The 14,371-nt window shown below is 43.6% G+C and overlaps 1 protein-coding gene across 2 annotated transcripts; it reads left to right on the top strand.

Annotated features, from left to right (window-relative positions):
- Positions 1 to 3,020: 3,020 nt before the first annotated feature.
- Positions 3,021 to 14,193, top strand: LOC118389171 (malate dehydrogenase, cytoplasmic-like). 2 transcript variants are annotated; one of them, XM_035778986.1, is made up of 9 exons: positions 3,021 to 3,389; positions 7,868 to 7,966; positions 8,201 to 8,297; positions 9,021 to 9,196; positions 11,392 to 11,514; positions 11,827 to 12,003; positions 12,692 to 12,805; positions 13,194 to 13,283; positions 13,734 to 14,193. In XM_035778986.1, exons 1-9 carry the CDS (start codon positions 3,336 to 3,338, stop codon positions 13,854 to 13,856), a joined length of 1,053 nt encoding a protein of 350 aa, XP_035634879.1. In that variant the 5' UTR covers positions 3,021 to 3,335; the 3' UTR covers positions 13,857 to 14,193. The 2 variants fall into 2 exon arrangements, with proteins under 2 accessions (XP_035634879.1, XP_035634881.1); XM_035778988.2 differs by lacking the exon at positions 3,021 to 3,389 and adding an exon at positions 6,496 to 6,662.
- The last annotated feature ends 178 nt before the right edge of the window (positions 14,194 to 14,371 follow it).

Genomic DNA, 14,371 nt, shown 5'->3' with positions numbered 1-14,371 from the left:
GAAAACGACAATGTTGAGTCCATATAAGTTCAAATGGCGAGCGATGAAGGCTAGGCTAATATCAAAGCTCACCGGTTGGTCAGAAAACGGCATTCCGTACATTCCTCTCCCAGTTCTGTCAGCTTAACCTCAGTGCTGAGAGACTTTTTCACTAGTGCCGTAATTACTGTGGATGGAAGGCAACAGGAAATTGTTATTCGCAAACTACTTTGTCTCTCTCTCTGTCAAAGTGGGCGAAGACGCAGCTGTGGTGGGTCAGTCATCCCTCTCCTCAGGCTTGTCTCTGTGACTGACAAGGGAAGCCAGGTTTGAGCTGGTAGACATTGTGTGGTCATGAGAGCTGTGGTAAAAAAGCTAGGCCATGCCTCTATCGCCGCTACACAGCCAGGCATTTAGGTGTCAGTCATCGGGAATGGCGCTTTGTAGGCACATCAACACTTGAGAAGGGGGCCAGAGAGGAAAGAACGTCTTATTAAAAACTATTTGTGATTAATATTTCCATGTCACTGCTGAGTGAATGGAGAAGTGTGTGTGCCCCTGTGTGTGTGCCCGTGCATAATGTGTTTGTGCATGTGTGTATGCACACGTGTGTTTCTGTGCGTGACTGTGTGTGTGTGCGTACATCTGTGTTTGTGCATGTGTGTCTGCGCGTGATTGTGTGTTTACGTGTATGTGTGTGTGCCTGTTTCAATCCGGAATGTGTAACGTATTACACACACACACACACACACACACACACACACACACACACACACACACACACACACACACACACACACACACACACACACACACACACACACACACACACACACACACACACTGACTGAGGCATGGCAGGTTGAAACCTGCTGAGCAAACTACTCAAGGCTGCTTAGTCATGCATTGTCTGTGGTAGATGATGACTTTAGAGAGGAATGAAAAAAACTCACCTCCCTGTCGAAAGAGTCACAGTCATTGAGGCCTAGTGGATTCAGTCAGACCCTACATGTAAAGGCAAGCTGAAGAGGTCACGACGACTACAGCTCCTCTCCTCTGTATGACCATCAATGTCGTGCCTAGTTTGTCGTAAACACAAGTAGAGGTATCTTCATTTTACAGTATCCCTTTTGATCTACTGTCCAAGTGTCAAGGAATCTATGTGTTATGTCGGATCTGTCACATATGGATGAAAAATTGTAAATGTGAATTACACACAATCCAATACGCTTCTGCCCAGTGTCAAGGCATGTACGCCTATGTACGTAGGATAGGACTTAAACTGTTCTAGATTTACCAGTGGTAAAGTTATTGTGAATGAAGAAGTAGTGGCAATAGCAGCACTTTCCATACTGGCCCTCATTTCTGAGCACAGCCTATCACTTTTCTCATGCAAGTGGTGACCTCTGCTGGTACAGTATAAGAACTGAACCATCAACTTGTTGAGCTTTCTTGAAACTAACACTATCTCAACATTTTGTCTCATTGCACCTTTCTGAATAGACCACTGGCGTCATGACACCTTCTTTCATCTGTAACCACCGGAGGCTGGTTGCACCTTAATTGGGGAGGAATTGCTCATGGTAATGGCTGGAGCGGAATCAGTGGAATGGTATCAAAACACATCAAACACAGGACGGCTTGTAATAATGGCTGGAAGGGCGCAAATGGAATGGGATCAAACACATGGAAACTATGTGTTTGATGTATTTGATACCATTCCACTGATTCCGCTCCACCCACCTTATTGTGGGAAGCTTGTGGAAGGCTACCTGAAACGTTTGACCCATGTTAAACAATTTCAAGGCAATGCTACCAAATACTAATTGAGTGCGTGTACACTTATGACCCACTGGGAATGTGATGAAAGAAATAAAAGCTGAAATAAACTATTCTCTCTACTATTATTCATAATAATGCAGAGTAAAGTATGTGTTTTGGTGACATCATAAAGGTGTCTGTTTATTTTGTCATTAACTATCTCCACAATATCGTGAGTGACATACCCTTCTTCAACATTAAAATACAGGCTGGGGCCCAAATAACAGCACATGAAGAGGAAAACAGCAGTCTGGTATAGTCATTACAAGCCGTCCTCCCCTCAGCATCCTCCACTGTGTAACCATCAAAACAATCGACATAGATACTTTTGTACCCGTTTCCTCCAGCATCTTCACAAGGTCCTTTGCTGCTGTTCTGGGATTGATTTGCACTTTTCACACCAAAGTATGTTCATCTCTAGGAGACAGAACGCGTCTCCTTCCTGAACGGCATGACGGCTGCGTGGTCCCATGGTGTTTATACTTGTGTACTATTGTACAGATGAACATGGTACCTTGAGGCGTTTGGAAATTGCTCCCAAGGATGAACCAGACTTGTGGAGGTATACAATTTTATTCTGAGGTATTTGACTGGTTTCTTTTGATTTTTCCCATGATGTCAAGCAAAGAGGCACTGAGTTTGAAGGTAGGCCTTGAAATGCATCCACAGGTACACCTCCAATTGACTCAAATGACGTCAATTAGCCTATCAGCAGCTTCTAAAGCCATGACATCATTTTCTGGAATTTTCCAAGCTGTTTAAAAGCACAGTCAACTTAGTGTATGTAAACGTCTGACCCACTGAAACTTGTGACACAGTTCATTATAAGTGAAATAATCTGTCTGTAAACAATTGTTGGAAAAATGACTTGTGTCCTGCTCAAAGTAGATGACCTAACCAACTTGCCAAAACTATAGTTTGTTAACAAGAAATCAGTGGAGTGGTTGAACAACGAGTGTTAATGACTCCAACCTAAGTGTGTGTAAACTTCCGACTTCATCTGTACATGCAATATAGTCTACAGGCCAGCAGAGGCATAGGCTAGCATATAGGTCATAGCAGCAGAAAGAAATGCATACTCCTGCTGCATATGTACATGATGGTGTCCTTATGTGACCCCCAAAACACACCACACCTATGCGGTTCTCAATTGTAGGCTAGTGATGTCATCAACCAAACCCCCCTCTCACCCCAGACTTGATCATTAGGATAGGCTACACTTTATGCAACAGTGATCATTAATGGGCAAAGATTACGGCGCAGGCAATCTATTTTAGTCCACTTAAGCTTATTAGCGAACTAGACTGTAGTGCGAGAGAGAGTGACTCCCGGGTGAGACTGATAGATAGCGGATCCGAGTATAACTGCATAGCGGAGCGCGTTTCTCGTCCTCGGGGCTCGCGTTTCCCTGAGGTTGCTGCAACGCTCTCTATGTCCTTATCTCCCCGACAATCTCGCCCTGAACTATTTTCAGCTGGACTCGCAAAGACAGACGGGCGGACATACTGTAGCGAGGGGACGGACCCGGGTTCACCATGTTGACATTGTTGTCAGCGATGTACATAGTGGTGCGGGCGGCATCGTCGGAGGTAAGAGGCTTCTCCTTGAACCGCAACAGCATACAAAGGGGGCTCTCAAACGTAATATTAAGGCTACCTTTGAATAAACTACAGTTGCAAATTTGACATTGACTCTCCTCCATATAGCACATGTCTTGTTGAATTACCACGATAAGCTCTTACCAACCTAATCTTATTGGGTAGCGTAGTGAAACATTGGTTTATTCAGATCCATATTAGTTCTCTCTGTGGCTGGACTGTCCTGTCTGTGTGACCCCATCATCATCCATTCATTCACTGCTTCCACTACGCAGGTTTGGTAAAGGGTGGCAGGTAGCCTAGTGGTTTGACTAACCGAAAGGTTGCAAGATCGAATCGTCGACCTGACAAGGTATAGAAAAACAAAAGAACGCGAGCGGGTGTTCATTGCAGATTACAACATGGATAGCTCCTTGCCACCCAGTGCATCAGACAGGCGCTGCCTCCATAGGGAAGTCAACTATTTTCACCCAGCGATTATGTAACATTAATGGCCCAGTTCCCACAGTCATAATGAAAACGATCTAATTAAGCTATAAAGCACGAGTGGCTGTGCTATATGGCGATATACTACGGCAAAGGGCTGCTTCTTTGTTTGACGCAACACGAGTGCCTGCATGCATCCCTTAGCCGTGGTATATTGGCCATATACCACAAACCCCCATGGGTGTCTTATTGCTATTATAAACTGTTTATCAGCGTAATTAGAGCAAGCAGACCAACGTGGTCTGATATACCACGGCTGCCAGCCAATCAGCATTCAGAGCTGTAACCATCCAGTTTATAATTCGTTTTTTATATCTGTTTGCATAACAGTAATCACATTTTTAGCCATGCAGTGTTTTGTTGGAGTGCATACCGTGTGTATCCTGTATATACGACTAATACAACTTAAATAAAGGTAAATAATATTAGGTAACTAAGTGAAATGTTATATCTGCTGTGGAAAATACTAGGCTGCGTGTCAGTGTCCTGGTTGCTTGATGTAATAGAGTGGACATTAATTATAGTTACAAGTCAACAGGCTTAGTTCTTGAAACGGGTTCTTTTGAAACCTCTGAATGTATCTCCAGAGGGACCTGCCAGAAAGGATGGAATTATGGTGCTTCTCAACTAAATTGTATTCACTAATCCCTTCTGTAGCTCAGTTGGTAGAGCATGGCGCTTGTAACGCCAGGGTAGTGGGTTCGTTTCCCGGGACCACCCATACGTAGAATGTATGCACACATGACTGTAAGTCGCTTTGGATAAAAGCGTCTGCTAAATGGCATATATACTAAACCTAACCTTGTTCTTACCCCCACCAAAGAAAAAAAAGCTAATATGCCTCCTCATCAGTTGTGAAGATAGTGCCACCTTAGTCTGTTCTATTGCCAAGCAGCTTGTGACTAGTCTACCAGAGCCACATCACTGTACTTGACCCCACTCTTGACCCCAGTGGAGGCTACAGACGGACGTCTTGTTCCAATAGTCTTCTATTAGAAAAAGTTAGGCGGACGTTATACTTACTACTTGAGGATGAATCATATTTTCTGTTTGAATTAGGCTACCTGTTGGCTTATGACCGATTTGATTTTACCCACCTACTAAATAAAGATGCAGGTCGTAAGGCTGGGAGAGGACGTGGTTTTCAACTTAAACCAATATGGACAAATATTCTCCAGCACTTTCACTTATGGTGGTCATGAAGCAATGAGGCAATGAAAGAGAAGTGTCTCCATCTTACAGACAATGACCATTAATAGTTCCTTGGTAGTAAGTCACCGAACAAACCTTTAACTCAGTCTAATCAGGCTTTTGTTGGGTGTTTGAATGAATCGTTGCTTGTTCATCATGTAATAGTCACTCTTATTAACTTGAATTCTAAGCCATTAATAGATCATTTATAAACCATGTTTTTGATTTGCTGAACATTAATCCGGTTGGTATGCTCAATCTTTATAGAAAAATGCTGTGTGCTGTAATGTAGGTGTGATGCATTTGTAAAACCAAACATAGATTGATATCAGGGTATAGGCCTACTTAGGGACAATTCATTTGCTGAATTCAACTTGGTATAGGCTCCCAAAAATCCACTCAAAACAACCCAATACAACTCTAATGTATATATCTGATTAATGAAGTGTATAGATTAAAATGTGTGTTTTCTTAAAAATAGATTTAAAAAAGCTTGGCCCAGTGCAAATACTATGCCACCCTCCTTCATTCATTGATTAGAGTACAGTGAGAACTGCAAATAACTGTGTACAGAAAATCCCTAGGATACTGTCGATCCAGTCCTTTTAGAGGAGTGATGAACGTTTGTTAATTTATTAAAAAGTTATACAAAATGTGCGGCTAAAAGAAGCAAGAAGCAAGGTATTAGCAGTGGTGTAAAGTACGTAAGTACTACTTAAGTCGTTATTTGGGGGTTCTGTACTATTTATACTTTTGACTACATTCCTAAAGAAAATAATGTACTTTTTACTCCATACATTTTCCCTGACACCCAAAAGTACTCGTTACATTTTAAATGTTAACAGGACAAGAAAATGGTCCAATTCACTCACTGGTCCAATAACATCCCTGGTCACCCGTACTTCACCTGATCTGGCGGATTCACTAAACACAAATGCTTAATTTGTAAATTATGTCTGAGTATTGAAATGTGCCCCTGACTATCCGTAAAATAAAAATAAAAACATTTGAAAAATCGTGCCGCCGAGTTTGCCTAATATAAGGAATTTGAAATTATTTATACTTTCACTTGTACTTTTGATACCTAAGTATATTTTTGAAATTACATTACTTTTGATACTTAAGTATATTTAAAGTCAAATACTTATAGACGTTTACTCAAGTAGTATTTTACTGGGTGACTTTCACTTTTACTTGAGTCATTTTCTATTAAGGTATCTTTACTTTTACTCAAGTATGGCAATTGGGTACATTTTCAACCCCTTGGTATTAGTAAAAGGAGATATTTGAACGCCGCTCATACACAGGTTTTTTAGATGTATGGTCCATATAAGGTTATATGGGCGTGACCTACGATAACAACGAGCTCGGGCTGCAGCAGTTCTTCATGGGGAATGTGTTCCTTTTCGTGACTTGGGCTGGTAAAAAGACCAGCATCAGTCAATATTCAACTACAGATCCCAGGACAGGAATAGAGTGCGCCACCGTTTTATTTCAATACAAGCGCAGAGGTGACCCTTCTGTCTAGTCCTAGCGGGAGAACAGTGTTTGCAGGCTTAACTAGATCATCTATCTCAAGTGAATATGGTAAGATGTATGTTTATTTTGTTGCTGTCAGTTAGTGCTAACTGTTATATTAATGATGCATCGAAAGTGTTAGCTTGTTAGGAAAATAGATGCTTGTCATTGCTGATGATTAAATTGGGTTTTGTATCCGCTTGTCATTGAAGCCGGGAGCTAGCATCATCGGTTAATCTAATGTTTGATCCAAAATGAGTCTGATTAGATTTCTGGCCAACGTTCACCATTTCTTTCTGAAGTCGTTTGATAACGTTATTCAGAAAGATGGCCAACCAGCCATCTTGTGCAGTGAGAAGAAATGGATGTTGGATTTTTTTAATAGTCTCTAGACTACAATTGCGAAATGAAGAAGATAAAGTGCCTGATTAGGAAATGGTTTCCGTTTTTTCACCCTAGTAACAATGTAGCCGCGGTGCCTTCTCTTCTTAGTCGTTATGGCTACATTGTTACACTAACAGACTTTCGCGCGTGGCATTAGTATAAATTGCATCATTATCGTCATTCATTCATTCATTCATTTCTTGATGACAATGGATATCAAGAACAGCTTAAGTCGCCCATTTTGAAGCTATTGGACGCGTTCCTCTACCCAGGCGTTGCTGACGCATGCCAGGTCTTACAACGCCTGGATGTGTAGATGTGTATTTTATGTATCCGCTAACTACGTCTGTTATAGCAATCTGTCAGTCAATGACAGTCGATGATGTGGCACGCAACCATTGGTTGATGCATGCAACTTCTGAGCAGGGGAACCTGACCAACATATGGGCATTGCGTGCATCAACCAATGGTTGCATCCTTTGCGTCATCCACTTACCGATTTGCTATAACATATGATGTGGTTAGCTGATACAACACCTGGATAGGTATTTTACGTAAGATTCGGCATGCGTTACCAGGAACGCCTGTATGTGGGAATATAATTTGGGTAAAATGTAAAAGCCATACACAATAGCCTACATATAGTTCTTAATATTTGCTCTTTCAAACAACAGTTAACATTTATATCAGGAAAACGGCATTAAATGCACTTTATGGGCTAATGCAAAGTGCGTTTCCATCTGTCAACACTGAGTTTTGTCATTTTAATCAACATAGCAGTCAGATGCGATTACTGCCGCTTTCATTTGCTTATCCCTGCTATGTAGGTCATTACTGCTGTGTTGGAAGATTGCACAGAATGAGTATGGGGTTTGTGTGTTGTTTTGCAGGCCGACCCAATCCGTGTGCTGGTGACTGGCGCTGCTGGACAGATCGCCTACTCTCTGCTGTACAGCATCGCCAAGGGAGATGTCTTCGGCAAGGACCAGGTAACACGGCCTACTTCTATCTGCTCTCGCTCTCTCTTTCAAATCATCTTTGGCCTCGAGCGAGAGCACAGGAGACAGATGGATGTTATAACATGTTGGCTATAATGATGGCGTTACATAAGCACGTGTGAATTATACATGGGATGTGCATTTTTGACCAGGTCGGGAGGGGCAGATCTCATATTGTTGGCTGTGGTGAATGCAGTTCCCTCTTTGCATTGGTTTCTGTTCTAGCCCATCATCTTGGTCCTGCTGGACATCCCTCCCATGTTGCCAGTTCTGGATGGGGTTGTGATGGAGCTGCAGGACTGTGCTCTCCCACTCCTCAGGGGTGAGCTATGCTTTTCTATTCTGCCTGGGCTGGCTCTGAGAACATATGCACCCATTATACATAGGCATGCTTTTCATTCTGTGTCCTCCCCCATCTGAAACCTATTTAAAATGCGTTGCGTGTGTATGGATTGTACTTCTGTTTGGTCCACAACAGACTGCTGTGGGAAGGAGTATCAGAAAGGAGGCCTCCTATTAGTCGTTTCCCAAAGCCCTATAGAAAATTCCAGCCAATCCTGAGAGTGGTGGGGCAACAATAGGGGAGGCGGGGTACAAGATGTTTCTTGCACCAGTGAGCCCTGACTGAAGTTCATCCTGATAAAACGGGGAATGAGTTTTTCACTAGTGGCCAGAGACCAAACATTATCTATGAATTCAGACCATTTGGCAGTGTTTCAAGAAAATAGACAATTTTTTTCAGCCAGGTGGAGCCACTGTGGAAATTACCTAAAGTCATTTTCCACACAGAAACTTTGTCCTTATCTTGCATTCATGTACACCCAGATGGTCCTGAAATGGCAGTACTATTTTACTAACTTTGGCAGACATTCTATGCTTATAGAAATGTTTTTTTTAACGCATCATCATAATTAGTATTGTATTGCTAAATCCAATACAAATCCAATACAAACATGCATCTCTCTACAAATGTGTCTAACACCAAACGTTAACTACATCCACTCTATCCAGCACAATATCCATGGTAACTAACAACCCCCCCCAGAGGTCATCCCCACCGACAAGGTGGAAGTGGGCTTCAAGGATCTGGATGCCGCCATCTTGGTTGGCTCTATGCCCAGGAAGGAGGGCATGGAGAGAAAGGACCTCCTGAAGGCCAACGTGGCCATCTTTAAGACCCAGGGTGCCGCCCTGGAGAAGTACGCCAAGAAGACCGTCCGGGTAACTGTCCCTCTGTGTGTCTATGACTCGGCATGTTTCAGGCCCAGCAGCCTGGCTAGAGAGAGGGGGGGGGAGGGAAACACCCCGTGCCAAAGAGATAGCTCTCATTGCTAACGATAATCAAGGGTCATGAAGGCACAATAGTACGGCGAAAGCCAGGTTGTGGGGTGAAAAAAGGGTGTTTTGGGGAAAGGTTCATCATTTGCTTGTACTGATGTAAAAAATATATATTTAATTTTTAACACCCTTTTCTCCCCAATTTCGTGGTATCCAATTGTTAGTGGTTATTATCTTGTCTCATCACTACAACTCCCGTACGGGCTCGGGAGAGACGAAGGTCGAGAGCCATACGTCCTCAGAAACACAACCCAACCAAGCCACACTGCTTCTTAACACTGCGCACATCCAACCCGGAAGCCAGCCGCACCAATGTGTCGGAGGAAACCTGGCGACCTGGTTAGCGAGCACTGTGCCCGGCCCGCCACAGGAGTCGCTAATGCGCGATGAGACAAGGATATCCCTACCGGCCAAACCCTCCCTAACCCGACGCTAGGCCAATTGTGTGTCGCCCCACGGACATCCCGATTGCGGCCGGCTGCGACAGAGCCTGGGCGCGAACCCAGAGTCTCTGGTGGCACAGCTAGCGCTGCGATGCAGTGCCCTAGACCACTGCGCCACTGATGTAACATTTTTGTGAGATGTATGTTAAAGACTTAATGTAATACCTCCAGTTCTAGGACATTTTGAAATGAACCACTACAGATTTGACAACTTTCCTTCCTTTAAATTCATACAAACCTTTTGACAAATCAGACTATAATTTGACCTTTTCGCATTTTCAAACGGGCCAGTTTTATTGGACAGCCTTCTACTTCTATGGTATAGGCGCAAGTTCCCATCTTAATGGGCTGGGTTCCAAAGCCAGGGATGGAAACTACTCCATGCTGATGTCACGAGGGGGGCCTTTGGCCACTGCGGGTTTGCAGCAATAACTAGACGTAAGTGTGACAAACAAAGCCTCACGTCTTCTATGGTCAACTACTTCTGATCCAGGAATGCGTGTGAATAAGAATAGGCAGGTTTCTATATAGCTACATAAGAACTGGATGCCTGTCCTCTAAAGTAGGTGTGTTTTTAGAGGAAGAGTACTTTATTAATCCATACCAGATGGAAATGTGGATTCTACTTTACCCAATCCCTCCTATATATACGCACACACAAGTACCCACATTAGGCAGAAGCAGTGCAGTGACCCCGGTGAGCAGTTTAGGGGTTGAGTGCCTTGCTCAGGGCCACAATGGCGGGAGATGTTATCTTTCTAGGATTGGCACTGGCAGCCATAACACTCACGTACACACAGAAATCCCTTTAAATCAAGCTAATCCTTAGACCTTCATTTAAAGGGGATGTATTCTGTGTGTGACATCTATCTTTATGTTGATTTTTATAGGCCATTTAGAAAGTGTCAGTATTTCCTTTAGTCATGACTCAGGTTTCTCAGTTGCACTGCTACTCTTTTTTAAAAAATATATTTTTTATTTTGTATATATATATACACACTTAATTTTTAATTTTTAAAACTTTGTACCCCTTTTCCTCTCCAATTTCGTGATATCCAATTGGTAGTTACAGTGTTGTCCCATCGCTGCAACTCCTGTATGGACTCGGGAGAGGCGAAGGTCAAGAGCCATGCGTCCTCCGAAACACAACCCTGTCAAGACGCACTGCTTCTTGACACACTGTTCGCTTAACCCAGAAGCCAGCCACACCACTGTGTCGGACGAAACGGCGTACAACTGGCGAACGTGTCAGTGTGCATGCGCCAGGAGTCGCTAGAGCGCAATGGGACAAGGACATGCCGGCCGGCCAAACCCTCCCTTAACCCGGACGACGCTGGGCCAATTATGCGTCGCCTCGGGTCTCCCGGTCGCGTATCGAACCCGGTGCTGTAGTGACGCCTCAAGCACTACAGTGCCTTAGATTGCAGCACCACTCGGCAGGCCTCTGCTACTCTTTCTGCTTTCATAAACCAAGTGTATGCTTTTAGATGTATAAATAGTCACATGCAATGGCACAAATGGAGATGAGGACTTAAAATAGGACATATCCTATTCTTGTTTCCTACTCTGAAATTGAGCTGTTCCTGAGTCTGTAGTTTGAGTGCGTGATGACTCTTTGATGTTTCTCTCTCTCAGGTCTTGGTGGTGGGAAACCCTGCTAATACCAACTGTCTGATTGCCTCCAAGTCTGCCCCCTCCATCCCCAAGGAGAACTTCTCCTGCCTGACCCGTCTAGACCACAACAGGGCCCGTTCCCAGGTAGGCCAAAGCCAAGAGGCTCCATCTGGAAAAAGCCACTAGTTCCTAGCCTCTAGGCACTTGATGTAATGTCCAATCCCAAATGGATCCCTATACCCTATGTACTTCTGGATATCTGAGAGGATTAAGTGTGAGCAATATGATTGGCTAGTTAGAATTTGTACTATATTGCTTAAACCTAGTAAATCATCTTATCTCTGGAAGTGCAAAAGGTGTAAAAGTCAATTTGGAATTTAGATCTGAAACAATTGAATGGGTATACCAATATGGTCAAAAATCCCATGAATTGCATCACAGCCTGTCATCCTCTAGGTGGCGATGCGTTGCGGCGTGCCCGCCGATGCAGTCAAGAACGTCATCATCTGGGGCAACCACTCATCCACCCAGTACCCCGACGTGCACCACGCCATGGTCAACGTGCATGGCAAGGAGGTGGAGGCGTACGGTGCCGTGAAGGACGACAGCTGGCTCAAGGGAGACTTCATCTCTGTAAGTGAACTCATGTTTTGGCTCTTCTGAGCTAACCCATTTTGACACAGTTTCCCATAAGAAATGTACTATAGGGCATTCTAACAATTTGCTTCAAAAGGCATTATTCTGCCATTTAAAACAAATAAAAAATAATAATGTATGGCTTTGTTTATGAAAATGTTCAGGGCCTCAAACTGTACAAATGTACCAATTTTCATGCTTTTATGAAAAAGTAAACAATTCCACCCCAAATCTGCACACATCGCTTGAAGCACTGCTCATAATCAAATTGTATTTGTCACATGCGCCGAATGCAACAGGCGTAGGTAGACATTACAGTGAAATGCTTACTTACAAGCCCTTAACCAACAATGCAGTTTTAAGAAAAAACAAGTGTGATCCTTAAAATAATGCTTTATGAATGTAGTTATACACATATATGAGTAGCTATTTGCACCTATGTTGTGTATGCATAGCTCATAGGTATTATAAATGTGTGATCCTTACCTGAATGAATATCTTCACATGGAAAAGCGAGCGTAGGTTGTGGGTGTCATTTTGGACCCCATATCTCATCTTTTAATAATCTCTTATCTGAATACAATCATTTTTACTGAATCTATTAATCTCTTTAGTCCCGTGTTGTAATGAAGCAGTCCTAAATCCCCTTCTTTCCCTCTCTTCCTCTCCTCTCCCTCTCCTGCAGACGGTGCAGCTGCGTGGTGCTGCCGTCATCAAGGCCAGGAAGCTGTCCAGTGCCATGTCTGCCGCCAAGGCCATCTGTGACCACATGAGGGACTGGTGGTTCGGCACCCTCGATGTAAGTCGTGTGTTTGGGAGGCGGGGTGGAATGGATCTGCAGCAAGGATCAAGGATATGCAGCAACCCCCCTCCAAACTCCATAAAACATTTAACGCTAAACAACTAACATTGCTCAAATGTTTATATTTTGAAAAGAGATTTCTCGGAACAGAGATCCATGACTGCTCATTATTTTATGGAATCCACAAACATTCAAAGCATTTTGATTGGTTATCTCAGGCAAATTAATTTGAATTGGCTGTACTCTTAAGTGGAAAAATAATATCATAGGGTTGCATGATTCTGCAAACGTTCCCTGGATTTCTGTAAAACCTGTGAATTTGTGTTTTTGTTTGTTTGTGAAGCTGTGTCCCTGGCCTGACTGTTTGTTCTGTTGTTATTTTCAGGGTGAATTCATGTCTATGGGTGTGTACGCTGGTGGAAACTCCTACGGAATCCCCGAAGACCTCATTTACTCATTCCCTGTTCATATCAAGGTAAGGCATAACCATAGAGATGGATAGAGGCCTCTTGTGCCACAGTTTATTTACGAATTGCCAAAATGAGTCACTCATAGCCCTCAATGGCTCTGCTCGTTCTGTCACAGAAGAGGCCATTGTATACATAGGAGATGGGCTGTCTTGCATCTCTATGGGCATCATTAATCAACCCTGGCAAGGTGTATTAATAGAACATATTATTTACCGATGGGTGGTTATTGAAAGTCATTGTTACCCAACATCAGCTTTTCAGAGTTTAGGTTAGACCAACATAGGCCTATAGCAAGTCAGCAGTGTACACAGACCTGTCACATTAATTTGCTATTGGAAAATGATGAGAAAACTGTGTGACGCAGAGCAAATGGGTACTGTAGTTGTGATCCTGGACTAGATGAGATGTGCTAAAGAGCCCCCTCTGTTTGATTCTCACCTATATTCTCTCTACAGAACAAGTCGTGGAATATCCATGACGGTCTGCCCATCAACGACTTCTCCCGCGCCAAGATGGACGCCACAGCTGCCGAGCTGGTGGAGGAGCGAGACACGGCCCTGTCCTTCCTGAGCCAGTGACTCGCGGTGCCACCTACTGGCACACCGCCACAACAACAGCACTTAGAAGACCCCCAGAACCCTCCTGACTCACGTCTGTGACCAATAACCCCACTCGAGTCCCGCTGCACATTTGGCGAGTGTGTGTACCTCTCATGTATGTGTGTGTTTCACTCTGTTCATCTCTTTAAGGTAACGGTTATTAATAATAAACCTGTAATAAAAAGAAAGCTATCTAAACGTTGGCCTTTGTCAGAAGACACTGGAGGATTGTCCTTTGGGTAGATGATAACGCACAATAAGCTCTACTGTACTCACACGTTATCCAACAATAAAAACAGGTACAACTGATAGCTCATTCTGTGGATTGTGGTTGGTTATTTGACTAAATATCTATAAATCTGGGCCTCCCGAGTGGCGCAGTGGTCTTTTATTGCTGTGCCACTAGAGATTCTGGGTTCGAGTCCAGGCTCTGTCGCAGCCGGAGGACGCATGGCTCTCGACCTACGCCTCTCCCGAGTCCGTACGGTAGTTGC

This window comes from Oncorhynchus keta, chromosome 10 (genome assembly GCF_023373465.1).
Source record: "Oncorhynchus keta strain PuntledgeMale-10-30-2019 chromosome 10, Oket_V2, whole genome shotgun sequence".
Classification (NCBI taxonomy): domain Eukaryota; kingdom Metazoa; phylum Chordata; class Actinopteri; order Salmoniformes; family Salmonidae; genus Oncorhynchus; species Oncorhynchus keta.
This window is presented reverse-complemented; position numbering and strand designations above follow the sequence as displayed.